The sequence below is a fragment of the Cheilinus undulatus genome, linkage group 17 (assembly GCF_018320785.1).
Source record: "Cheilinus undulatus linkage group 17, ASM1832078v1, whole genome shotgun sequence".
Classification (NCBI taxonomy): Eukaryota; Metazoa; Chordata; class Actinopteri; order Labriformes; family Labridae; genus Cheilinus; species Cheilinus undulatus.
In genome coordinates, this window is record NC_054881.1 from 37,814,496 (window position 1) to 37,839,894 (window position 25,399).

General features: G+C 39.8%; 2 protein-coding genes across 3 annotated transcripts in view; one reads left to right on the forward strand and one right to left on the reverse strand.

Annotated features, from left to right (window-relative positions):
• Positions 1-386: 386 nt before the first annotated feature.
• On the reverse strand, positions 387-8,477 carry c17h18orf54 (chromosome 17 C18orf54 homolog). 2 transcript variants are annotated; one of them, XM_041811169.1, is made up of 15 exons: positions 8,368-8,477; positions 7,504-7,639; positions 6,992-7,148; positions 6,610-6,777; positions 5,139-5,286; positions 4,976-5,039; positions 4,673-4,877; positions 4,459-4,547; positions 4,081-4,189; positions 3,913-4,005; positions 2,472-2,550; positions 2,335-2,389; positions 2,094-2,258; positions 1,927-1,982; positions 387-1,646 (listed from the first exon to the last, which is right to left on the reverse strand). In XM_041811169.1, exons 2-15 carry the CDS (start codon positions 7,636-7,638, stop codon positions 1,496-1,498), a joined length of 1,674 nt encoding a protein of 557 aa, XP_041667103.1. In that variant the 5' UTR covers position 7,639; positions 8,368-8,477; the 3' UTR covers positions 387-1,495. The 2 variants fall into 2 exon arrangements, with proteins under 2 accessions (XP_041667103.1, XP_041667104.1); XM_041811170.1 differs by having other exon boundaries at positions 8,378-8,463.
• A 3,527-nt stretch (positions 8,478-12,004) lies between these two features.
• The window catches only part of mbd2 (methyl-CpG binding domain protein 2), a 41,456-nt gene continuing 28,061 nt past the window's right edge, over positions 12,005-25,399 (forward strand). The window contains exons 1-2 of the mRNA XM_041811565.1: positions 12,005-12,455; positions 22,383-22,542. Coding sequence (XP_041667499.1) covers positions 12,346-12,455; positions 22,383-22,542 — 270 coding nt within the window. The 5' untranslated portion in view covers positions 12,005-12,345. The remainder of the gene's footprint in view (positions 12,456-22,382; positions 22,543-25,399) is intronic.

Genomic DNA, 25,399 nt, shown 5'->3' on the forward strand with positions numbered 1-25,399 from the left:
AAGAAACCATAGTCAAGCGCTGGTAAATCTGAACTAACTGTTGCACCAGTGGCAGCCATTGCCACCAGCTTCCAGTACAGCTAAACCCTGCCCTCCCTTCACTATATAGCACACTAAATATTGAATTTGACACTTTTTAGCGGTGTCTGAAGTCTGAATGAGCTTTGGTATACATTCTATGGTGCACTTATTCTGTCCCATAATGCACTGTGAAAAGTAGTGAACACCCGATGGTCACTAGCCTTTATTTTCAACATTTTGCAACAAAAGTCCTAAAATGCATAGTGCCATAGTAGTTTTGATTTAAAATTGTACCGTCATTTTCATTCCTCAGCCATCGTCATGGAAATCTAAGAGCCGTTGTTGCAACATGTTTTAATTGGGAGGAGGATTAGGGGATGAGTGTGTGGTTGGACACAGGCATGGATTTGCCTGATGACTGACATGGAATCTGGACAGTGGGTCTGCTTTGGAGTTGGCGATGTTAAAACTGCATGCTGAAGTGTATCTGTTACAGGAGTTTCCTCACAGCATAAATCAGTAGGAATGCCTTTCATGTATGCTCTCTATGTTTACATTTTGTTTCACAAGACCCTCAAGTAACACCACTTTTCTTTTAAAATAGCACAGAGTATCAGCAGCAAGAAGCTGCAGAAAAAATGTTGAAACAGGGGCACAGGAAGAATAATTTTGAACATTAGATGACATTCCTAAATCAGTGCATTCTCTCTTGTTTGTCTTGATGAAACAGTTTTTTCAAAGGATAAAATGATCAGCAATTATACTTGGCTGGCTGTAACTATACCTGGATGGCCCACCCAGGTATTGCATAAGTGAGGAAATGCTGGGGTTAGTGCATTTTTTGGCAAATAAAAACAATAAACACTCTCTGATGGATGCCTAGGGCTTTCTTTTTTGTTGCTGTGGTACAGATCAGGTATTGTTATTATTTGATATTTACAGGCATCATATCAAACTTTAAATTCTCTTATCTTGACAACCCTAAATATGGCACTGACATCTGTAGAGCATTGCTGCTAACTCTGTTACAAATAAAAGATGATAAATACAACCTTTTTAGTGCAGTGACAAAACAAGGTCCTCATTCTTTTTGGCACATTGATACGTCAGTTTGACACTTTAAGCATCTTGGCAGCTGAATAAATGATAGAGTGTGTCAAAAATAAAATATTAGTACGTCTGGTCCCTTTCTCCCCTCAGTAAAAGTTTAACTGTCCTGGAAAACTACATATATTTATTCCTATGTCCTAAACAGCTGACAGTATCTAACGGTTTCAGTCATGTTGGCACATTTCACTAACCGATATTAGTGTTTAGATAAATAACTCTTTAGTCTTTAAATATAAATCCACATCAGACTTCTTCAGATTCATAAATGTCTTTCTGAGGGATGATAAAGGAAATATCTGAAATAAACCAGAATAACACTGATTGATCCCAATGTTGAAAAGCGCTCTGTTGAAGGTCGTTAGCTTCAGGAAGGTTTCTGCTGAATGGAGGAGAGTCCATCAGCAGATGAAGAGGAGTAACGTCCTTCATCTTCATCCTTCTCTTCTACTTCCTGTGTGCGTTTTTCTCGGGGTTCTTCCACCAACATCTTCAGTCTGCTGAGGTGATGCAGAGCTCTGGGGATGGTGAAGCAGGGAAAGGATGAGATCCAAAAGGTAAGAATTTTACATCAATCATTATCAAATGATTGCACGTTACTCTCATAGTGTTAAAACTTTGATAATTTAACTATAAGTGTGTTAAAAGTAAAACCAAATCATTGTGGGTTTGTGTGACTGAATATGCTTTCAGTAAAATAATAAAGCGGCATGGCTGAAAAAGAAGACTCCAGAGTAAAACTCCCTGGTGTAATAATGTTGTAAAGCCGTAACTCTGGATGTGTTCAGAGTCAGTTACCTCTGTAGTGACGCTCCACCAGAAACACACTCTAGCTCTGCTTCACCTTTAGCACTCTGCAACAAAAAAAAAACTCTTTTAATACCCCCAAAATAGAGGAACTGGTGGTTAAGTGAATGTCAAAGAAAACTCAAGGATCCTTATGAAATAAAAGTTTCTGTTCTTGCCCGTTTCACTGGAGTCTTGTCCGTCTGTAGGTTCTCGGTCTCTGTTGGAGTTGCCTGTTGTCGCTGAAGCTCCGCCTCCACTGCCTGCAGTCTGAAGAGCATCTGTTTCAGAGCCTCAGCTGGACCTGGCTGCTTTAAAGAACTGTTCCCATGAAGACTGCACTCCTGAGCCGGGGGGATAAAGAGCTATGTAGTCCTAGATCCGTCAGAAATCTTGACTTAAAAGTTTTCTGACACCTACCTGAGCTCCTCTGTCTGTCAGAGCCTCCATGTCGACCCCTGCTGCTGCTGAGTCTCTGCAGGTTGAAAAGAAACTTAAATATCTTCCAGCTTGTTTAAGGCTTAGGAACCAACAATAATGTAAAACAAACGTCTTACTGGGTGAATTGAGGACAGTGTAGAAATTGTTCTGTGTTCAGCGGACTGAAATCTTTTTCAACACGATCGCTGATACTGACTGCAAAAAAAGACAGTCATTCAGTGGTTGTAAACCATGGTTAGTGAGCTGAAACTCAAATATGACATGTTAATCGAACAGAGCTCTCACTGAAATTAGAAGCTGGGTTAACCCTTTCTCCACTGTGATGGGAGCTTTGCTAAGACTTACGCCCAGCATACACTGAGGGATTTCCTGACAATTCCTTCAACACAGAGCTTGAAGTCAGATCTAATGTCCCCTTTTCAATAGCTGCCAAAAGCAATTTCTCTCACCTCAAACACACAAAGAACATCACCAGCAAACACAACTAGCAGCTAAATAATAACAAATATCAGCTGGAGGTCTGCAGTTATGCCTACTTCCTGCTTGTTTATTTCCTTTATTTCAAAAAGTCAGCTCACAAGGAATAAATGAACCAAAGTTGAGGATTCTGCTCGTGATTTTGCTCCCACTATGGGATCTAGTGCAGTCGTATGATCCAACAATGTACGATTAACAACATGCCTTCAGACGCCGCAACCTCCATTTTTTTTTCAGAATCGTCTGAAAATTACAATGAACACCATGCTAAACACAACTGTCTTGGTTGAAATCAGGGGTGTCCGAATTATGGTCCGGGGGCTGAATATGGCCCGTGGTCCAATTTGATTTGCCCACAGCAAACTCTAGCAACAAAATGACACATGGCCAACATTTTAATTTGAAGCTTTTGTTTGACTGTACTGAACTTCATAGTTTTAGCACAAGATAGTGCTACCATGCTAATTCTGTAAACAAACATTTTGACAAAAAGAATTTATTGATGTGTTTTTTGTGACATAATTGAGACAACTCTGCACATGGTAAAATTATTGGCAACCAAAATAATAACAATATCTTGTTTTCTAACTCCCTGATAGGTTACAGCAGCAAATAGCAGTGCCAGAGCCAGTGGTAGCTAGGGCCAAACAGGGTCCCCTGAAATCTGACTGGTATCCCCAAAAACCTGGATATGATTATTTATTTGCGTTGTCAGCCATTAAATCGAGCATTTAGCGTTAGTTAAGTCAAGCTCTGCCCAGATCAGCTGATCCCATGCAAGCCCTAGCCAGCTGATAGCCAGCTGATTTGCTCTGGGAAAGCTATTGGCAAATGCTGTCTTATTTGAAGTGCTCTTACCTTGCCACACTCTGCAAGCTGCTAATGCAACCCTCCTCTATCCCAGCTCCTCCTTTATTCTGCTTCTGACTTATTTAATGTCATATACGTTGCCTTGTGGATATTAAAGTGGACCTTCAGTGGAAAAAGTTTGGACACTCCTGATCTAAGTGGGAGTAAAGGTACTGAATGCTTACAAGGCAGCTGAAAAGGCACATGTCTTAGGTTGAATTTTGGTCTCACCTGAATCTGCTCGACTTCCTGCTCCTCCAGAGTTCTGGGACAAAGAGTTCAACACCTGATCGGCCTTCTGGATCAGAGATTCAATCTTGTTGTCTAAAATACAAACAACAAGTTAAGGGTCAATAACTCACATGGCATTGACTCATCATCAGTATTTTTTATTGATACCTCTGCAGAGCGTTTCCATGATGTCTGAGCTTTTTTTCTCTGCAGCCAGGAGAGAAATCTGCTCGGCAAACTGAAGCCTCAGATCTCTGAGGGTCTGCTGGCTGTCAACCTAAACAAACACACATAAGGTTATGAGAAAGACAGTATTTATTATCGACATAGTTTGTACCAATGTTGACTGGGAAAAAGCATTTGATATTCTAAGCTTTTTAGTACACCTCTCTGCACATCAGGAGAAAAAAATTGTTTAATATGCAGATGTGGAAAACTTGTGTAAAAGAGTGCTAATTTAGCTCTAACTTCCAGTAAGTGACATGTCTGTTTTGCTGCAGAAAAGAAATTGTTTTGTCAGAAAAAAAAGGTCAACACTTCTCTCACCTGGGCAGACGTCTGATCAGAAACATCATCCTCCAACTCTTCCACCCAAGATGGAGCTCTTGCTCTGTGACCCCCAGGTTGAGGAACACCTGGAAGAGCAACAGATTCATTACACTGGACATACGAAAGAGAACCATTAAGCCAGATTTTAAAGTGGCATCTCTAAAAAACACATTGAATATGAACCGTTTATGCTCTGCAGGATGTTTCATACCATGGTCATGATCCCACAGCTCTGACTCTGCAGGCATTGGGGGCTCGCTCAGGTCGCAGTGTTGGACCCATGCCGGATACTTCAGGTCTGGAACACTGGTGATTCCTGAGCAGTTCATTTCTGACTTGTTGCTTGTGAGCCAGTGAGGGAGGTGGAGTGATAAAGATGGGTCAGCTCGCTCTGACCTCGCTGCTCTGTGTGAAGACTGATACAGACATGATGAGTTAATATTTTGGCATTGTCTAAACCAGGAATATCTAATAATCAAGACCTTGAAGCTTGTAAAACATACACAATAGTCACCTTAAAGCAGCAGCCTGAAGAGAAATCTACATCTGGCTTCAACATAGCTGTCCCTGATCTTCCTCTGCACACAGAGAAAAGGGAACAATCAAAAGTGAAATGATAGAAAGGGGGAGTTTTTACACTCTTTTGCAGAAAGCAGAGTGCCAAAGATGATATGAACCTGAAGTTTTTGTGCACTCTGGTTGTATGACTGTGATTGTGGTTTATTCTGGGGGCAGTGTGGTTACTACTGAGTCCGTCCCAGGGTCTGTGTGCTGGTCTGGATGAGGTGAGATGAGGGTGGGAGGCTGCAGACTGGGACATGAGGCCTGAAACAGCAGACAAGAGTGTCAGACGATTTCAATTAACGCATCAGTCTAGTGATCGTTTAAAGACACAAATCATGACAAATCACAATCTTGCAACAGTGCCCTTAAAATAAGGGCTGGGATATATGTGATGCATGTAAAGACATTTTTTTAAAGTTAGATGTGTGTAATTAAAATGTTTGAGATGAAACAGGGCTGTTACACTCTCTTTTAAAAACAATTTTAAGGCTTTAATAAGGCCAAAAATACTGACTATAGGCCCAGGGCTAGCACTAGCCTTAGGGCTAACATTAGGAAGTATAAGCTCCCTTCAGCTGCAGCATTTCCTTGTTATTTAACAGCGGGTGGTGAAGCTGTTTCTAGTAGGTCAGGAAAAAAAAATCTGGCAAAAAGCTTATGATGTACAAAAGCTATAAGCGGACATGCAAAACATCCATGCATTTTTTTTAGATTTTCATGTTAAATTAAGAAAGTTTCTGTCTTTTATCTCCAGATTTTAGTGTTTTATCTCTTTCTCTTGGACAGCAAAGCTGGTTTTCCTAGGTGATTAGGAAAGTCCTCAAGAAATAGCCAAATTTCCATGCTTTCTTGGAAAAAATTGAGTAAAATAAAATGCATGCATATATGTCCTTCTGTGACAAAACATACTCTTTTTTGTCCTGTCTCTTTTGTTTCATTTATGGTTCAAACTCTAAAATTTTTCATTCAGTAGGTTTATTTTAAAGGTTTGAGGACTGGGTGATGCATTTAGTGCTGCATGATTTGGTGATAATGTGCTATTGTGATTATACAGGACAGTGGACAATATTGCAGTTTGCATTTGTAATAAAATTCATATATGATATCATGAGTCTATTTGCCTGGATATTGAGGAAAATGCAGAGAATAATGATAGTTTTAAGAGTTGTATTTCACTTTAAAAACGTAAAATTATAAGGTGACATCAAAAATACAAAACCTGACGGTTTTGTAGTACAGCTTTCAAAATAATCCCCCCCCCAAAAAAACCAAACAAACAAACAAAAAAAAAAAGCAAAAGTTGTTTTCCTTTTTTGAAAATGGAGGTACTTCAACAAAGTGCAGTAGTGGCACTATTGTAAATTCAAAGTGTTTTCTGCAGGCAGGTTTGTAAACCTTTCAAGACGAACTTAATATTAAAACAATTGCAGCCTTTTATGCAATTATGTAATTGCACAGCCTGATACTGAGAAGGCATTTAGATTAATTGTGCAGCACTAATTTGAACACAATCATACTGATGATAGGGGCTCTTTGACAAAAGCTGGAGGTATGAGATACACAGTAAATGATGCATTTAAAGACCTTGGATGAAAGCGGACGTATGGGTGACAGGCATAGAGCCATCACGAGGGATTGACAGTAGCTCGTCCGTCGTCATGGACAGTCTGTCTCTGTTGGCGCGGTGGTGGAGGGAACTGACAGGGAGGTTCAGGAAGTGCAGCTCCCTTTCTGTCAGATGCTCCCTGAGAACTGTAGGTCAAAACAAAACGTTGGCAAAATATTTCAAACTCTTGAGCAAAAAATAATATGAAAAATCAGAAAAATGCACCTCTAGAAACAGAGCTACAAGAAAAGTCACATTCTTCATAAACAAGATATAATATCAGCATCCCTCTCTTAGATTCTTCTGCAGATTGTTTATTTCAGACTTACAGAGCTCCTGTGCCTCTATATGATGACCTACCGTCTTTGTTTCTGAGTGTGCTCACTCCAGGTCTTCTCGGTGTCAATGGAGGAATGTGCGGCAGAACCAGCCTTCCTGTCAGAGACTCTCGGTTCTGTTGACTTCTCTCATAGTCTGCAATGTAGGCATCCAGCGCTGCTGAGGCTGATTCGTAGTCCTGCAAGCAATCAGTAAGCTTTGATGATTGTATTTGCAATGCAGGAAAACATCACAATCTGTTTTTTATCACTGATATTAGAAACTAGTGTGAAGACAAGCATAAAGCCAGGGGTTATTATTAAATGCAAGACAGCTATAGGGATTTCAACTAAGGGACTAAAAATACTAAAACTAACATAAATTTACGATCAGACCACCGAAGAAAGGAAAACAGAGAACTGCCACTGGTTGTCAGCTAGAATGACTAAGGTGTACACTTAATTTGGATCAGTATGTTGCCAAGACAGAGGTCAAAAGGGCAGCAAATCTTCATTTTTTTATAACTGCAGCAGTGAGAAGAAAGGCAGACGGACCTTGTCTCTGTATCTGAAGGTGGTGTTGTGCTCAGGGACTCGCAGGCTGCTCCTAAGATGACCTGAGCTGGACAGTAAGGAGGTCACCGTGGACTCTGGAGACAGAACATCACTAACTGGTCCGCTGTAGTCCATGCTGAATAAAAAACAAACACAATAATTTTATCCTGAAGTTGTAAAACCAATCAACTCAAGAAGAAAGAAACCCTGCCATCATACAGATGAGTAATATGCTGATAAATATTGCAAGTGAGGATTGAATTAAAAGCTTGACCTATAGGTGGTTGTGTTCGTCTCATTTTGAAATTTTCTGTGCAGACTTTGCATGTTCTCCCCATGCATGCGTGGGTTCTCTCTGGGTACTGTGGCTTCCTCCCACAGACCAAAGGTGACTGTGCCACTTTTTAGCCACTTTAACTATTTTTCCCATTTTTCACGCATGTTGTAACACATTTTTGCTTCTTTTGACATACGCTTGCTACTTTTGGAATCCCATTTAACCTTTAATGCCTATTTTTTGGCAGTTTGAACTTCATTTTACTATTTGTTACGCCTATTTTGCTACTGTTGTGACTAAAACAGATTCGGTCGAAAGTAGGCAATGACCGATACACTGTAAATGCTCCATAACTTTTTAGCGTGTAGCAACTATTTTAACATCAACGATAGTTTAATAAGACTATAATGCATTTAAGACTTTTATACATGCACTGGTAAACAAACCTCCAAGACTTCTAGTTAGTTAAACTCACTTCAAACATTTATGATCAACTTAGCAGAACTGCTAGGCTAAACCAGATATTCAAGACACGACGTCCCATTTAAAACCTATGTAATGGTTCAAAATGAAGATAAAACACTTACTATTACTCACTGAAAAGTCTCCTTATGGATTTCTTTCGTGTTCCAGGTCCGTTGACTGTTGATGAAAACAGGAAATTCAAGGCTCCCGGGTGACGCTAGCTTACGGTTAGCTGATCTGGAATCAGTACAACGGTAGACTCTTCTTCTTCAATGAGGTTAATAGGCGGTTGGAAAACGACGAAATGGTGCATTTCCGCCACCTACTGGTCATACTACAACTTTCATTGTGTAAAAGAAAAAAAAAGAAGAAATGAAATGAAAAGGCATAAATCTCTTTTTCAAAATTGTCGACCCTCTATCTCATCATTATGACTTTGTCACATAATTTTGAATTTTCTTATATGTATATATATATATATATATATATATATATATATATATATATATATATATATAATTTTATCTCATAAAGTCAACTTTGTAGCTCACAGTTTTGATTTTATATTACAAGACCGTGACCTTATTTCTCATAATTTTTACTTTAAAGGTCTTAAAATATTGTCTCTCCATCTCATAATTATGACTGTTTATCTCATAATTCTCTCATGATTTCATAATTATGCCATTTTACCTCATTATTATGACTTTGTCTCATTATTTGTAACATTCTCAGTCCTCAAGTGTTCATGACCTCACAAACTCAGATATCACAGTTATTTTTTCCTCCAATGTCAAAAACCGAAGCCAAAGACATGTTTTTGCCATAAAAAGAATAAAACTCCTGACTTTGAATTTTATTTTGTATTTTTACCTAAAACTCATGGTTTTGAATTTAAGCTCATATTTTAAACATTGAAACTCATGATTTCGAATTTTATCTCATAATTTTACCTTTAAAACTCCTGAGTTCGAATTTTATCTCATATTTATACCTCGTATTTTTAACAATTTTATCTCGTATTTTTACCTTTTAAACTCATAATTTTTAATTTTATCCCATACTTTTTACCTTTAAAACTCTGTTTACATTTTCTCTCATATTTTTACCTTTTAAACTTATATATATTTTTAAATTTTATTTCAAATTTTAGCTTTTGATCTCATGATTTTGAATTTTATCTCATCTTTTATTTTTTAATGTCATGATTTTGAATTTAAGCTCATGTTTTGACCTTTTAAACTGCTAATTTAGATTTTTTCTGGTATTTTTACCTTTGAACACATAATTTTGAATTTTATCTCATATTTTGATATTTAAACTCAAGATTTTTAATTTTATCTTGTATGTGGACTTTTTGACCCCATGATTTTAAAATTTAACTCATATTTCACCTTTTAAACTCATGATTTTGAATTATATCTGATATCTTGACCTTTAAAGTCATGATTTTGTTTATCTCATATATTTTGACCTTTGAAAACATTATTGTGACTTTTAATTTTGTGTTTTGACCTTTGGACTAATACATTGGGCCTTTTATCTCAGATTTTCAGCCCTTAAAGACCATGTAAAAAGAAAATAGATCTGTGATTAGGTTTGTTGTATGACAGGTCACTGTGTTACTAACCACTCGTTAAAATTTTAGTCAACTAAACATCTCCAAAATTCAAATACCGGTACTGAGTACACCCTTCCGTGGTGAGCCAGCTTCTTCTATCAACCTCCTCTCTCCTAAGTTCATGGTTGCAGCCCCTTTAAGATGGGCCCGTGACGTCACTGGAGGCACGGCATGATATGAGAAAAAGAATAAGGGATCACTCTGAGCTAAAGTCCAGGCACCAGAAAAAAACAACCGCCCAAAGAAGTGTGTACACATATTCTAACTTCATTTTCTGTTCAGCGTGTCAGAAATAGATTTAGTTCCCTAGCATACATATATGTGGAGCACAGTGTACTGAAAACAAAGACGTCCTACATTTGTTTGGCTTTTTCTCGCAGGAAAAAGAAGGCACACAGGCAGGTGTACGGTGGCCCAGATGCAGGGGGCATCAGCAACGTTTGCACAAGTGCCAACTTTTTCTTGGCAGACACTGTTGGTAGTTGGTTGTTGATTCTGGAGAGATATTTCAGCCGAATATTTCTGCAGCAGTCAGGTTTGACGCTGACATGCTGTGTCATGATCTGTGAGGAACATTTGCTGTAAAGATGGATTTTGTTTTGACTTTTTTGTAAGACACTGAAGCAGACAGCTGTTGAGTAAAACCTCAGCTTTAAATAAGAAAGGACTGATAAGATGAAATCAGAAATTGGGGCGAGATAGTGGGGAATCATATACCAACTTTAACCCTTTAAAGCCTGAAAACACAAATTAAAGCCAGAAAATTCTAATTTTTGGGAACTGAAATGTTTATTTCACTTTCTAACGAAAAAAAAAATAATTTAAATTTCCATAAAATTTTACGCCCCCCATATATATACACACACACACACACACACACACACACAGATATATATATATATATATATAATTTCATTTGATACTTTAGGTGTTTTTTGGTAACTGATAATCCACTTGAGGGCATTTTTATCATTTATCAGATAGTATTCAGACGTGTTTTTGTCATTAATGATAGAGGTATCATAAAAATATGTATCAAATATGATACAACAGGCTTTAAGGGGTTAATCTGATAATTTTGAGTTTTTATTTTATGATATTGACTTTATCTCATATGTATGACTTTATCATAATTATGTCTTAATTTTCATTTATTTAAAAAAATAAAGTCTATGACTTACTATGTCATAATTTTGTCATTTTTATCCCAGAGTTATGGCTGACTGTTATAATTATTTACCTTTTTATCTTTTAGTCATGTCTTCTTTGTCTATATTTGATTTTTTTAGCTCACAATTGTGCCAATCTCAAAATTATGACTCATTATGTCATAATTTAATTGTCTCATATTTATGACTTTTTTCATAATTTTGAATTTTATCTTAATTTTTAACCTTTTATGATTTTAAACCATGTCATACTTTATTTTGATCTCACAATTATGTCCTACTGTGTCAAAATGATGACCTTTAATCTCATAATCAAGACTTTTAATCAAATATTTGACTTTATCTCATGATCATGACATTTTATTTCTATGTAAACTTGACTGTAAATCTCAATTTTGACTTTTTTAAAATCTTCTTATGACTCTCATCTCCTTGTTATGATTTCTTTTAACTTCAATTGTGAATTTCTTATCTCAATATTATGATTTTTATTTCATAATATTGAGTTTTTTCTCAGTTTTGACTTTTTTTAAAACTCATAATTATACATTTTTATCTCAATTTTCAATTTTTGTGTCATAAGTATGCCTGCTTATCTCAATTTTCATTTTTGTATCTCAATTATGATTTTATCTCAAATATGGCCTCATGAATCTTGTGAACTTGAAAGTTAACTACATTTTTTACTTTTTTAAAACCTAATTTTGACCTTTGATCTCATTGTTATGACTTGCTTTGTTTTTATTTTGACTTTTATGTATAGTAATAGTGACTTTCTCATAATTTCGTTTTTTATAACCTAACTTTAAGGTTTTTTAAGTGGTGGGGATGTGCTTCCATTCTCACCACATTCTGTATAACTAACTTCATGGGAACATTTTAGACTTGACAGCTGCTGTGTGAAACTTTGGTCACAATAGACGATCTCTGAGACAGCAAGCCGGGGGTGACGTCACGGCCTGCCGTTGGTCCAGTTCAGTAGTTCAGCTCGGACCAGATCAGCAGTTTGGTCCGTTGGTTCTCCTTGGACTTATTTTGATCTACACCCGGACCTGAAGGCGGTCTAACCCGGGACAGCTGCACTCAGAGTCTGACCGGGGACACTTTGTGATTCTCTCCAACCCGGAATAAGCACTGTGAGCCGGGCCAGAGGGAGAGAGAGAGAGAGGGAGGGCGCCGTTAACGTAACCTCCGTGACGTGGGTCCGCCCGGGCTGGGTTCACCGACTCGCTGTTCGTCCTGCGCGGTGTTTTCTGAGAGATCGATCATCAGATCGGAGGATTATTCGGTGAATTGATCGGCGAGTGAGGATGGAGAGGAAGAGGACGGACTGTCCCGCTCTTCCGGCCGGCTGGAAGAAAGAAGAAGTGATCAGGAAGTCTGGGCTGAGCGCAGGGAAGAGCGACGTCTACTACTACAGGTACATATCGATCAGTGATCAGCCAGCAGGAAAACAGTGATCGATTAGTCAGCCTGGGGAGAGAGATCCTAAAACAAGGCTGATATTTGCACTTATAAACTGTTGTGTTGATAAAAGACTGATAAAAAGTGTTCAGTTGATCAATAACGATAAATAACAGTCACAGAAGTTACAGTGGAACGTCAGAAGCTCTATGGTGATCCTCAAAGTGTCATCTCCTCTAATTATAATGAACTGTATTTCAAGAAAAGTATATAAATATGTGAATAATTCCCTGTGCTCACACAGCAGCTCTGTCGTTGTCAACAAGCTGTTTACTGAGGCTGAGGTTCATTCAGGGCCGCAACCAGAATTTTTAACTGCTGAGGTCATGAGTTCCCGCACCCCAACCCACAAAAAATATACGAATATTAATTATCTGAACTTATTGAGTTTAACAGTTAGGATCCGCTGGTAAAAATCCTCTTTTATTTTCTCCTCAGGGGATTTAATTATCAGCCATAATATCAAAACCATACAAAGTAGGTGTATCACAAACTAAGTAGGTATGGAACAATGTTAGATACGCATAAAATGAGTTTTTTTGCGGTCTTGAAGGAAAGAACTACACTACCCATAATCCTTCTGTCTCAACCATGTCTTTGATTGGTGGAACCCGCTGTTACGTGAAAGTGTTTACTCGCCCGTGAACTTCAACGATAAATACACAATAATGTAGGGAGAAGATTTTGAAAGTTTTGAAAGCTATCATTTTCAGCAAAATAAGGGAATCTCAATGCATTGTGGGATGCGTAGTTCCTTTACTTCAATATACAGTCAACATACAGTCTTGTACTTTTACCATTTCCTCTGTTTTCCAGTCTTATTTTTGCACAGAATCAAAGTTTCGATAAATACGAATATTAATGTAGCTGTGGGGAGAAAAGGGGGACTTTCAGCTGCATGTGGGGGGGGGGGTATTTCATGCCACTCTTGATATTCCACACTGGTTTATCATGCAGAATGCCTGTTTTTAATCCCATGCAAATCAACCTTTTCAGTAATTTGCGAAGGTAAAATACCTGGTATTTCAGCTCACTCAGAGGCAAATCGGTATCTCTATAATCGCACTATTTTGCAATGCAAGCTTCGACTACTTGTTCTTCCTCCGTGTAGCTGAACAGCTCTTTGTGCTGAACACAGAGGCTTCCTGGCTGAAAAATAAAATGCTTTTAAAGAGGACATATCTTACTTTTTAAAGACAGGTTTAGATTGGTCTCAGAGGTCCCCAAAACATGCCTGTGTAATTTGATGCTGAAAAAAACACTTCAGTATTGGATTTTTGCTTGTCTAGAAAAATAAGCTTTTTCTGTGTCTGTGGCTTTAAATGTTGCTGAGCTGTCTGACTCCGCCCCCGACCACGCCCCTCTTAGGACATGGATGTGGCTCTCCTGATCTTCTTCTCAGCTGCCCAGGAGAGGAGGGCGGAACCTTCTTCCAAGCAGGGAGGGCCAACTAAACCTGGGGGCGGGGCTAACTCCCCACATGACATCATGAGGGCAAAATCTGAGAGCGGCTTGTTTCAGCTCACATTTTCTGAGATGTAGAGAAAGAGAGGGGGGAGGGAGTGGATTTTTCTGATTCTTGGGAGGATTGTGGACAGGCCAGGGGCGTGTATTTCTGTTAGAAAAGCCTATGTTCCTTTTAAAAATTTCAAAATAGCTTACAATTGAGCTAGCATCTGACCCATTTTTACCTAAAATTTGCTAAATCACCTGGTGAAACTATAGACATCTGCTGAGCTGCATAGCTTAGCTTCTCCAAACATGTCCTGTTTGAATGGCCAACACTCAGTGAAGTCTAGGGCTGTAGTCAACCAAAGAAAAACTTGGTCAACTAAAATCGCACCAGATCATCAATTGATCGATTGGTTGTGGGACAGACCAAAATCATCCTTTTTAACAGAATGTTGCCACACCACTGACTTTTTTGACATGTCGTCAATTAACAGGAAACAAAGTATAAATGTGCTTCACAGGCTTTGCTCTCCTCTAAGGTGGGACAGGTCCTACTTTCTGGGGATTTGACCTGTAATTAATTACCCTTAAAGGCACAAGTAAATTATATTTGAATAGTTAGTTATTTTTTTTGTAAATTATGTTTTGTAACACTAGATAACTGAAAAAATAAAAACACATGACGTCTCCCTTCTCACCCCTGCAAAAAATGGATTCTTCCTAAAGTAGCACGTGTGATTGTTGGACCAATCAGATTTTGGTCGAACATAAGGTCATCGACCAATAATCGACCAATCGACTTGAGGCTGTCAGCCCTATTGAAGTCACTGGAAGCTAATGGCGCTACTATTGCTAAGTACCTTATACAACCTTACCTCAAAAATATTGAAATAACCCTTTAAGAGAAAACTACACCAGATTCATGGCACGTTCTTAAACTGCTGAATTGTTCTCACCTGTGGTCCTAAGATGGAAGCATGTGCACATTTGACCTAATTAGCATAGATAAACGTCCCGTTTATGACCATATAAAGGCGTGAGACTGCAGGGCAGTGTACAAACACAGAGGTCACACAGGAGTGAGAGGAGAAGAAGTGAGCTTGTGCTCTGTGAAATTAAAATAAACTGTAAAAACAGCTGAAATACTTTCATTTTAAAGTGTATATTCTGCTCCACGACACCAAAAGAGGAAGATTTATTTCTATTTTTAGCACCAGTAGTGTAAATGTATGCGACAAACATATTAGCTGGTTCAGACGCTGCTTTCATCAGATATGACATGAACCATGCAGCAGAAAAGGAAGTTAAAAATACAGAAAAGTACATTTTTTCTAAAAACGTGGCACTTAAAAATGCATGAATGGAAAGATATGTTGTTATTAGTGCTGTCTGATTAATCAAGAGCCACAGTTAGTGCACACTTTTTTCTATAATTATGATTAATCTGAAACTTTCTTGACCCTTTACAGCACACTTTGGTTCAGCCACATCAGCGTCTCCCTGCAGCTACAGTCATGTAAAATAAGTTTGTTTCTTAATGTCTGATTTTACTTAAAAAACTCACAGATGGCTCAGTGGACAAGTCTGGGACATCTGAACCTGGTGTTATTAAACATTTACCTGTTAACTCTTCACCTTTCCTTTAAGATCCAGAACAAGCTCTTTTTTCTGTGTTTAGGTTTGGTCTTCCTATAGAAGTAGCAAGAGTCAGCCTTAGTCTAAGACAGTAGAATAATTCAAAATCACACAAAAATCTGTTTTGAAAAGGGAAATTCTCAAATGGGACATGAAGAATGCAATTAATCACGATTAACTACAGAAATTCTGGGATTAATTGCAATAAGAAATAATGCTAAATAATGCTTTGCCATATCGGCACTTAGATGTTGGTCGCCGTGTCACGTAAATGTTAGAATCTTCTCAAAAACTCCACACGAGGGTTTTAGGAGCAAACTTCTTAACTTTGGTGAATGAGGCCTCATGCTGTAGTGAAAACATCACATTTGCAACCATAGTTAGGTTAGTTTGGACCTTATGATCCTTACTCCTCTGTGGTAGCCAAACAATGACACGACTAAAGGCAGAACTATTTTCATCATATGGTTTAGTGAATTTTGCAGCTAAGACAAAGCTCACACATTAGCTGCTGCAGCCGGCTACTGCAGACAGCCTCAAGTGAACTGCGGTTTTATGCACTTTTGCATTGGCTTTACTTCTCACCACAGCCGCGATTAGGCCTGCAGCAATGTGGGTGCAGGAGGGGAGGGGGGACAGTCGTGCTTCAGTACAGTATGGGGCAACAGGGTGTAGTGTGAGTGCTTGGAATCAATTTTGCAATGGCACTTCTCAAATAAAACAGCAGGTGAAGACACATCCCTATGTGGGGAAAGCCAGCAGTAGATTAGATTCTCCTCCTCTCCTCTTTAGCTCTGAACTTGTAATGTTAGGATGTAATAATCAGTTAAGATGAGCATCTTTTGACTCTTAATGATCCTGATAAATCCAAATGAGGAGCACCTTTCAGGGTGATGCTCCATGGTGCAGCTACTTTCATAGAAACGGGGAAAACCCAAATTGCTTTCTTAGTGGAAAAAAGGACAAAGCCCACATTCCTTGAATAGACAGAGCATGACAAGATGATCAGTCAGCATCACTCCTGGACTCCTGGGTATGTGTCCTTGTCTCCTCTCCTAGGACGGCTGCCAGCTCGGTAAATGTAGATTTTCTGACGTCTTGAACAGTGCAGTAAAGGTCGGCATGGAACCTACAGGAACAAGAGCTCTTATTTTTGGTTGTTTTTAGAGGCCCCCAAACATCATCTCTAGTCAGGGTGTATCAGCCTAGGCTACTTCATACTGACTTTTTTAAACAGAGTTCTCAGAACCATGTTGGCACTGATAAAGAGGAATATTTTCAAATTTTAACCCTATCATTATCTGTAAGAGTGAGGTCTAGAGCTGTTAAAATGGCTGCAGATGTTGATGAAGTTCTCTTTAACCTCCTCACTCTGCAGGAAATTTGCCCATATTTAAAATCTCTTCTTAAATGTTCATCTGTTATTTTATCAAGCAGCTGCATCCAAAAGCTAAAAAAAGTATTAAGATGTGTGTGCAACAGAACATGTGCTCATACTCTACAGTCTTATGGACACTAGAGGTTATCTGATTGTGAAAATCAGGGCTGATGCTGAAGATGATTAAGCTGCTGGCTTTAAACATTGCTGATGTTTTTTCATGCTTCATTTGGTGCAACATTCTTATTGTTTTCACATTTCTGTCCATGAAAAGCAGCAGAGAGTTTGTCGAGCAGGCCCCATCTTCTGCTCAATAATAAGTCTGTGTGAAAACAATCTAATTGCAATTTTCCCACAATATTTGCAATTTAATATGCAATTATTTCTAAGTTCGGCTCAGCTCATATATGGTTTAGCTCATATGGCAAATTTGATCTTAATTGCTACATTAAATGTGATGATCATTTTTATGTTATTCACTCATCAAGAAAAAAAATAAACACGAACAAGAAAAGCAGGATTTTTTAAACCACCCTAAAATGACATTTGCATGTTTGCATAATAGTAGTACAGACATCTCTGCTGCAAAAATAGTATCAAACTGGTATCTTGACACATTTCAGGTTATAGAAATATTTCTGCTGAAAATGGCTGCAGATCATATTGTGATTTAATGTAATTTGTGATTAATTTCCCACCCCTAGTAGCATCATCTGCCAGTGACTGATGTCACTGGCAGAACCAATGTGCTGAACCAATGCATCTGTGCGTCTCTGTCAGACGAGGTCTGAGAGCTACACGGCAGGAGTAAAATCAGGATGGACCGTGACTAATACCAAAGTTATTTCCTCTCAGATGGAGGTTGTGGTTTGTCTGCTTGTATATGGGCTGAAGGATTTCTGAAAAAGGATCTAATTGTGATCATTTTGACTCATAATGTTAATTTGATATGAATTGCTACATTAAAGGGAACTTCATTCTATTTAAGAGGGGATATTCAGGAACAAGGCAAAGAGGATTTTTTACCAACTATTTAAAAAAAGACTTTATTGTTTGCATGACATGCAGAGCATAACATCTCTACTGCTGCAATAAGGGAAAAATGTATTTTTTGGCTTTTTGGGGCCTTTAAGAGAGGAGAGAAGGGCAGCAGAAAGAGTCAGGGAGGGATGAGAATGTTGATATTGACTTGTGGTAAAGGAGCCTGCATACATAGGACACTGCCGAGCCTCTGCACCATATGCATCCTTTTAAACTTTTACACACATTTCAGGTTAAAGAAATATTGCACATTCTAAGATTTGAATACTGGCGTAGGGCATATAGTGTTTTAATCTAAATTTTTATTATCTAATTATCTCATGGTTCAAAATCATGCAAACACACACAGCATCACCAACAAACACATCTAGATACCCTAACAAATACTCCCTGTCACCTGAACACCATCAGGTATTTCCTGCTTTTTTCTTTTGTGATAGCAGGGAGAAGACAACAAACAGGCATGCCAAGTGGTCCAATAGTCTGTGCAGGCACATGCAGGAAAAAAAGCCCTGAATAGGAATCTCCTTGTAGCTCTGCTCTCACTGGGCTAGTGCATGCAGTCGTGCAAACACATGTTAAGCAGAAATTTATCTGATCAGTCCGGAGCAGCATTGAGTCATGACCAGTCCCCTGTAAAGGCTTGAAATTATGCATTGCATGCATGGCCTAAATTTCACAGTTCTGATAGTGTGATATTTGCCTGCAAGTTTATCAGTTAAAATAAGAAAAAAAATCCAACATTTGGCACCAAGGATGTTTTGCTGCTGCCATACTGAATCATATTTTCATAGTATTTGATTTTAAGAAATTTTTGTAGACAAAGAAACATGTAGCTATGGCTGACATGATTACTCCACTGTATTTATTCCTGCCAGATTATAAAGCAAAAGGAAGTGCAATGAGCGAGGCCAGAGCTGCTGCAGATTGTGTGCAATGCATTATGGTGCATGTAGGTGCTGCTGGCATGGCTATGCAACAATAGCTAGGGTATAACACACACACACTAAGGACTGGACTCTGCAATCCATGATAAAGAATTCTCCTCAAATATTTAAAGATGCTTTAAATAACAAAAATCCCTAAGGTTTGGGCAACATGAAGCCTCTATTTTGATGTATTTTTCATGCATGTTTCCCACATGTTACATAACTTCGCATTTATAGAACGCTCTGAAGGAATGAGATCAACATTTATCTTTAAACTACCGCCTGTCTCTCAGCCTCCAGACCCTCATTTTAATCATGGTCCTCCTGTAAAGCGGGTCAAAGTTTAAACTAGAGTCAAAGCGTTTAATGTCCTCTTGATTCTGTTTCTTTACTCTCCTATAGACAGAGGAAATGACATAACTGTTTTGCGGCCCCGTGGGCCGTCAGCTGCGTTCTCTTCCCATCGATGGTCGGTGAACAGATTAACAGCTCAGAGTGAGAACCATGTGAGACCGTCACATCCTGAACCTTGAACACGAAGGAGAGACGAGGCTTTACTTTCAGTTCCCTGTGAATCGTGACTCATCAGTGCCAGTAAAGAGACCAGTCAGCAGGTCGACTTACTGGAAGAGCAGCAACACCCTGAAACAGCGCGCTGCCTCCATCGCTGCACAGTCATGTTGTTTATCTGGGTCTTTACCCACCGCTTAGACTCGTTCACATGACTTCTGGAGTATTCCCAGGAAACACGGCGCCGTAAAAACAGACTTTATTCAGCTACAATGTGACGCTTGAGCAAGATGAAACACAATAAACACTCACACACCCACACACCCATACACACACGGCCTCTGATCTTTGCTGCGTAGCTGTTGACCTACATGTCAGACGCAGCTGAACCTCTGTGAGTCTGATCCTTTTCTATCTCTGTGGGGACCAGCTGCCCCTGTAGTCCTTTACACAGGAAATAAAGACGCCTTAAGGTCATTTCAACTTAGAAAAAATGCACTTTTTTAACTGTGACGTCATTTTTGTTTAGAAAGGCAGCTGAAGTGAGCCAGGAGCAGCCAAAGAAGACCATAATGCCTGATTCTCTTAAGGCCCTGAGTCTTTGTGGTTATAAGTAAAGCTATAGCACCGTGCCATCCTCAATCAGTCTCTGAACCAACCCATCAATGAAGCCGATCTGTTGTTCCATACTAACTACAGGAAGATAACCTGTGGTGACTTATGGGATTAGGTGATAATCCAGTTTTTTAATTCTGTTTTCCCATAATATATGATATTAACACAGAGAAGGCCATTAGCCAAGATGCAGGTGCCCACCTTTAAACTGATTTCATCCAGTCCTTTCAGACAAAAGCTTCTTTTGCAGTCTTAAAAACAATTCACCTAGGCCGGCCACTCACTCCATGGTTTTAAACCCAAATCAGGGCCACATTTGCCCCCACTGATTGAGGCAGCATGTCCAAAGTCAAGGTTTGTTCCAAATAATCCATCTATCCAATTTCTTCTGCTTATCCGGGGTCAGGTTGTGGTGGCAGCAGGCTAAGCAAGTAAACCCAGGCATCTCTCTCCCCAGCAACATTTTCCAAGTCCACCTAGGGGATTCTGAGACGTTCCCAGACCAGATAGAATACATAATCCCTCCAATGAGTTCTGAGTCTACCCCGGGGTCTCCTTCCAGTTGAACGTGCCTTCACAGGGAGGCAACCAGGAGGCATCCTGATCAGTTGCCCGAACCATCTCCTCTCCTATCTCTAAAGCCTGATTTATGCTTCTGTGTCACGTTGACGCATAGCCCTCTGTGTCAATGCGGACCCCTACACCGTAGCCTGATGCGCACCTCCAAAAAATCCTAACTACGCGTCGTGGCGACTTGGACCGCAAGGGCTGTGATTGGTCCACTCAAAACGTCATTTCTTCATCCAGGTCCCTCAGTGGGTGAACAGGTGTGGTAAATTCACCTGTTCTCAGCCTCGACTCGTTTAGTGGTTGAACAGACCACCTCCGCAACCCCTGTTGCCTGCGCTTCATCATTTGCAACAATAGAATTTGTTTGTCGATATTGATGAGCTCCAACTCCAAACACACCCGCTCCACCTCGGTCGCCATGACCGGAAGATAAACAAGGATTCAGAGGAGAAACCACACACACACAGCCACACCCCCTAGCAACATGGTGGTGAATTACAGAACGATGCGTTCCCTCAACACAGAACTTTGAATGGTCGACACGACGCAGAAGCATAAATCAGGATTAAGGCTGAACCCTAAAACCCCCCTAAGGAATCTCACTTTAATCACTTAAGCCCGCAATCTTATTCTTTTGGTCATGACCATAGGTCGAAGATCGACCATTAAATTGAGGGCTTTGCCTTCTGGCTCAGCTCCCTCTTCACCACAATGGTGTGGTACAGCGTCTGCAATACTGCAGATGCTGCACCCATCCGCCTGTTGATCTCGCAGTCCCTTCTACCCTCACGAACAAGACCCCGAGATACTTGAACTCTTTCACCTGGGTCAGAGACACTCTCCCTACCTGGAGTTCCAAATACTTATTTGTCCAAATAATACTTTAGCGTGTGCTGCCAAAATGATGATTTTATTCCTCCTTGTGGCATCCTCCTCGACCTGGAATTGTAAATATGAAATATATTTAATATACAGTATTATGTTGGACTGTGTCTAACAGATAACAGACAACAACCAATGAGATGCAGAGCGTCTAGCATCTAAAAATGGATGGTAGCATAGTTTTACACCTCATAAATACAACTCTTTATCTCAGCCATAATTTCACCAAAATATTTTTTTCCTTATTTTTTTTTTTCTGCAACTGTAACACAGGCCAGGGAAGTCAGGTTGATCGTCCTCCATGTTTGTTTTTCTTCTGAAGTCTTACTTCTGAGTCTGCCCAATCAGCCTTAATAGTTGCTTGGGTAACAAAGAGAAAAGATGCTTGTCAGAGGATCTTAGAGAACTTGAATGTGACCAGCACTTAACAGTCACAGAGTGTCAGGAAATAGAACTTCTGATCATGTCTAGTCAGCGTTCTTGCACCCTTTGCACATTTTGCAACCATGCTATTAATGCACACTGCAGTAGCTTGTGGATATTTAGATTTTAATTTGCTATATACTTTTTTCACTCTAACTATTTTTTTGATACTCAATCTTGTTTCCTGTACATGGAGAGCAAAGCTAACTGGAGTCAAAACACCTTGTTGCATAAGCATTCCTAGCCAATAAAGCTGATTTTGATTCTGAAAGGAAAACTGAAATTGCAGCTGTTACGATAGGTGCATTACTTCAGGAATATAAATTAAATTGGTACCTAAAGGTGGTAAACCCATATCAACCAGATGCAGCTCAAATACGCTCTATGTTCTTGTTTCTAAAGGTGCACAGGTGTGATGTTTCTCCCTCTGACTCTTTCCCTCCTTCAGTCCTTCAGGTAAAAAGTTCAGGAGTAAACCTCAGCTGGCCCGTTACCTCGGAAACACGGTGGATTTAGGATGTTTCGACTTCCGGACGGGGAAGATGATGCCTGGGAAAATGCAGAAGAACAAACAGAGGCTCCGGCATGACCAGCTAAGCCTGTCTAAGGTAACGCTGATGGATGACACAACCATGAGGAGGCGGGGCTTAGGCTGTGCCAGGTTTGGGTTGTGGGTTATAAGATTATGGGATTAACGCTGCTCTTCCTGCAACAAGTTTACAGGTCGGCTCGTCGCTCCACAAACACTCATTCACTGGAAATGGAGAGTTAAAACCCTCTGCTTCTTGTTCTTCTTCTTCTTCTACTGTCTCAATTTAAGTCTCTGGTTTATACCACAGGGCTGTGGTTCTCCAGTCTGTTTCTAAAATCTTCTACCCATATTATCAGTGCCTTTAGTAAGGCTTGGACTTGTCTCTTAGGTGCGGAGTGAGACTAGTCAGTGTTATGAATCAGGCTCATCTCTTCCAGTCTGACCGGTCTGAATCCAAACGCTCGCCAAACAGATTAATCCTGTGGTAATTTTGATTTAGGCTTATTCACCAGACTATTCTCAAATCTAAACTGATTTTAAAAGCATGGGAGACCAGATCATTGATCCCCAGATGGTGGCCTGTGGACCAGGAGCAGCCAACCAGTGCCATAATCTGGCCCACGGGGACCTTATCAGAGTTTTACACAGGATTACATTTGTAATGATTTTATACACAGAGTAAAATAATGGAATCATGTTGAGGTTTGTCCACTCATTTTTGACTGTATGGCCTTAATGCAGGATTTAAAAAAAATCAAATTCCAAAAAAGTTGGTGCCCTGTGTAAAAGGTATATAAGAACAGAAGCCACATTGACAAATCTCATAAACCCATATTTTATTCATAACAGAACATCAACATCAGCTGTTCAAACTGAGATATTTTACCAGTTCATGAAAAATACTAGCTCATTTTGAATTTGATGGCAGCAACACATCTCAAAAAAGTAGGGACAGGGCAGCAAAAGGCTGGTAAATGTAACTGGTACTGATGAAAAACAGCTGGAGGAGCATTTCGCACCTCATAAGGTAAACTAGCAAAGGGTCATGACTGGGTATAAGAGGAACATTTTAGAGAGGCAGAGTCTCCCAGAAATGGAGATTGGTTGAGAAACCCTGTGTCTAAAATTGTGGAATGATTTATGAAAAATGTTCCTTAATGTGAATTAGTGTAGCCTTTGAATCTCCCACCATCTACAGTCCATAGGATCATCAAAAGATTCAGAGAATCTGGAGAAATCTATGTGAGTAATGGACAAGGCTGAAGGGGCCCTTAGGGGCCACTGCATTAAAATCAGACATGATTCTGTTCTGGAAATCACTGCATGGGCTCAGGAACACTTCCAGAAATAATTTTCTGTCAACACAGTTAGCTGTGCCATCCACAAATGACAGTTAAAGCTGGATGCACCAAAGCTCATTTAAAGTGAACTGAGTAAACATGGACAACTGTTCTGTGGTCACATGAATCAAAATTTGAAACCCTTCTGGGAAACCACAGAGGCCATGGCCTGAGGACTAAAGAGGAGAAGGAACATCCAGCTTGTTATCCTGGCTCAGTTCTAAAGCCGGGTTGCATTAGTGCCTATGGCGTGGGCAGCTTACACATCTGGAAAGGAACTATCAATGCTGAAAAGTAGAGAGAGGTTTTAGAGCAACATATGCGTCCATCCAGACAACGTCTCTTTCAAGGAAGGCCTTGACTATTTCAGCAAGACAGTGCTAAACCAAATCCCACATCTATCACAACAGCATGGCTTCACAGGAGAAGAGTCCAGACCTTTCAGCATAGTAATCATTTGGAGCGACGGGGCCTTAACTCGTCTGTGTGTATCCAGCCTAGTAATAAGCTCCGCCTACACAGAGAGGTGGGGAGCAAAGGAGGTCAGGCCTGTGTGCCTTTCTCATGTCTGTGTGTGTTTTCTGCTGCAGTCTTTGTACCAGAGATAACAGAAGCTCTGTCTCCTCCCTCACAGGGGAGAGTAATGAGACTCCCCACTGTCTCTTAAATGTTTTAATTTAAGGATGAACTGTTTAATAACGTGTTTAAGCTCATTTTTAAAGTTGATTTTGAAAAACAAACTCCAGCAAACAGAGGGAAACAGAACAGACGCTGTTACGTAACATAAGCATTACAAAACACACAAGTAAAAAGCACCTAACTAATGTTCTTTAAAGGAAACGCACATCTGAAGTGAAACTAGAAGACACTCAGAGAGCACAGACCATTGACAGGGTCAGGAACATGGAGGGGGTGTCTGGAGCCCAGTCCCATGGGGGGCAAAAGCATGCTCCATTGTATAGTTGAGCTGTGATAAGCATATTTCACTTATAACTTAAATACTCATTGAAAATGCATGTTTTATTTATTGTTGCTTCGTTTGATTTCCACCTGTTGTAAAATGAGGTTAGGGCTCTATCTTTCTAGTCCTTCTTTGTGCTCTGGGACACAGCCATGCAGGGATAGAAAAAGCCCCTCCCCCAAACTGCTGCTCCACAGTTGGAAGTGTAGCATTGTCCAGATTGTCTTGGTATGCTGAAGCATTAAGGCCTCGTCAAAACCGAGACGAAATCAGGAGTATACTCAGAGGATTTTTGTTGTATCGGTGTTTCATCCACATGGAAACAGCGTTTTGGGAGGCCGTAAACACTACTATTTGAAACCGGGTCCCAGAGTGAACAAATCTATAAACACTTACCGTTTCGTCTCCGTGTGGACAGCCAACGGCATCTTTCTTGAAACGATTGTGTCACACATACCGTGGCCCACTTACACTGCATGGGCTTGTCAAACCAAAACAACATGGGGGATTACAGGGGTGTGTTCGTGCTGCAGAAGCTGTTGAGCTTGTTATGGCTTTTACAGCAAAATCAGCTGCTCCTTTACCACCATCAAGAACAGCAGACACCACATGTTCTTAAGTCCAACGTGAAG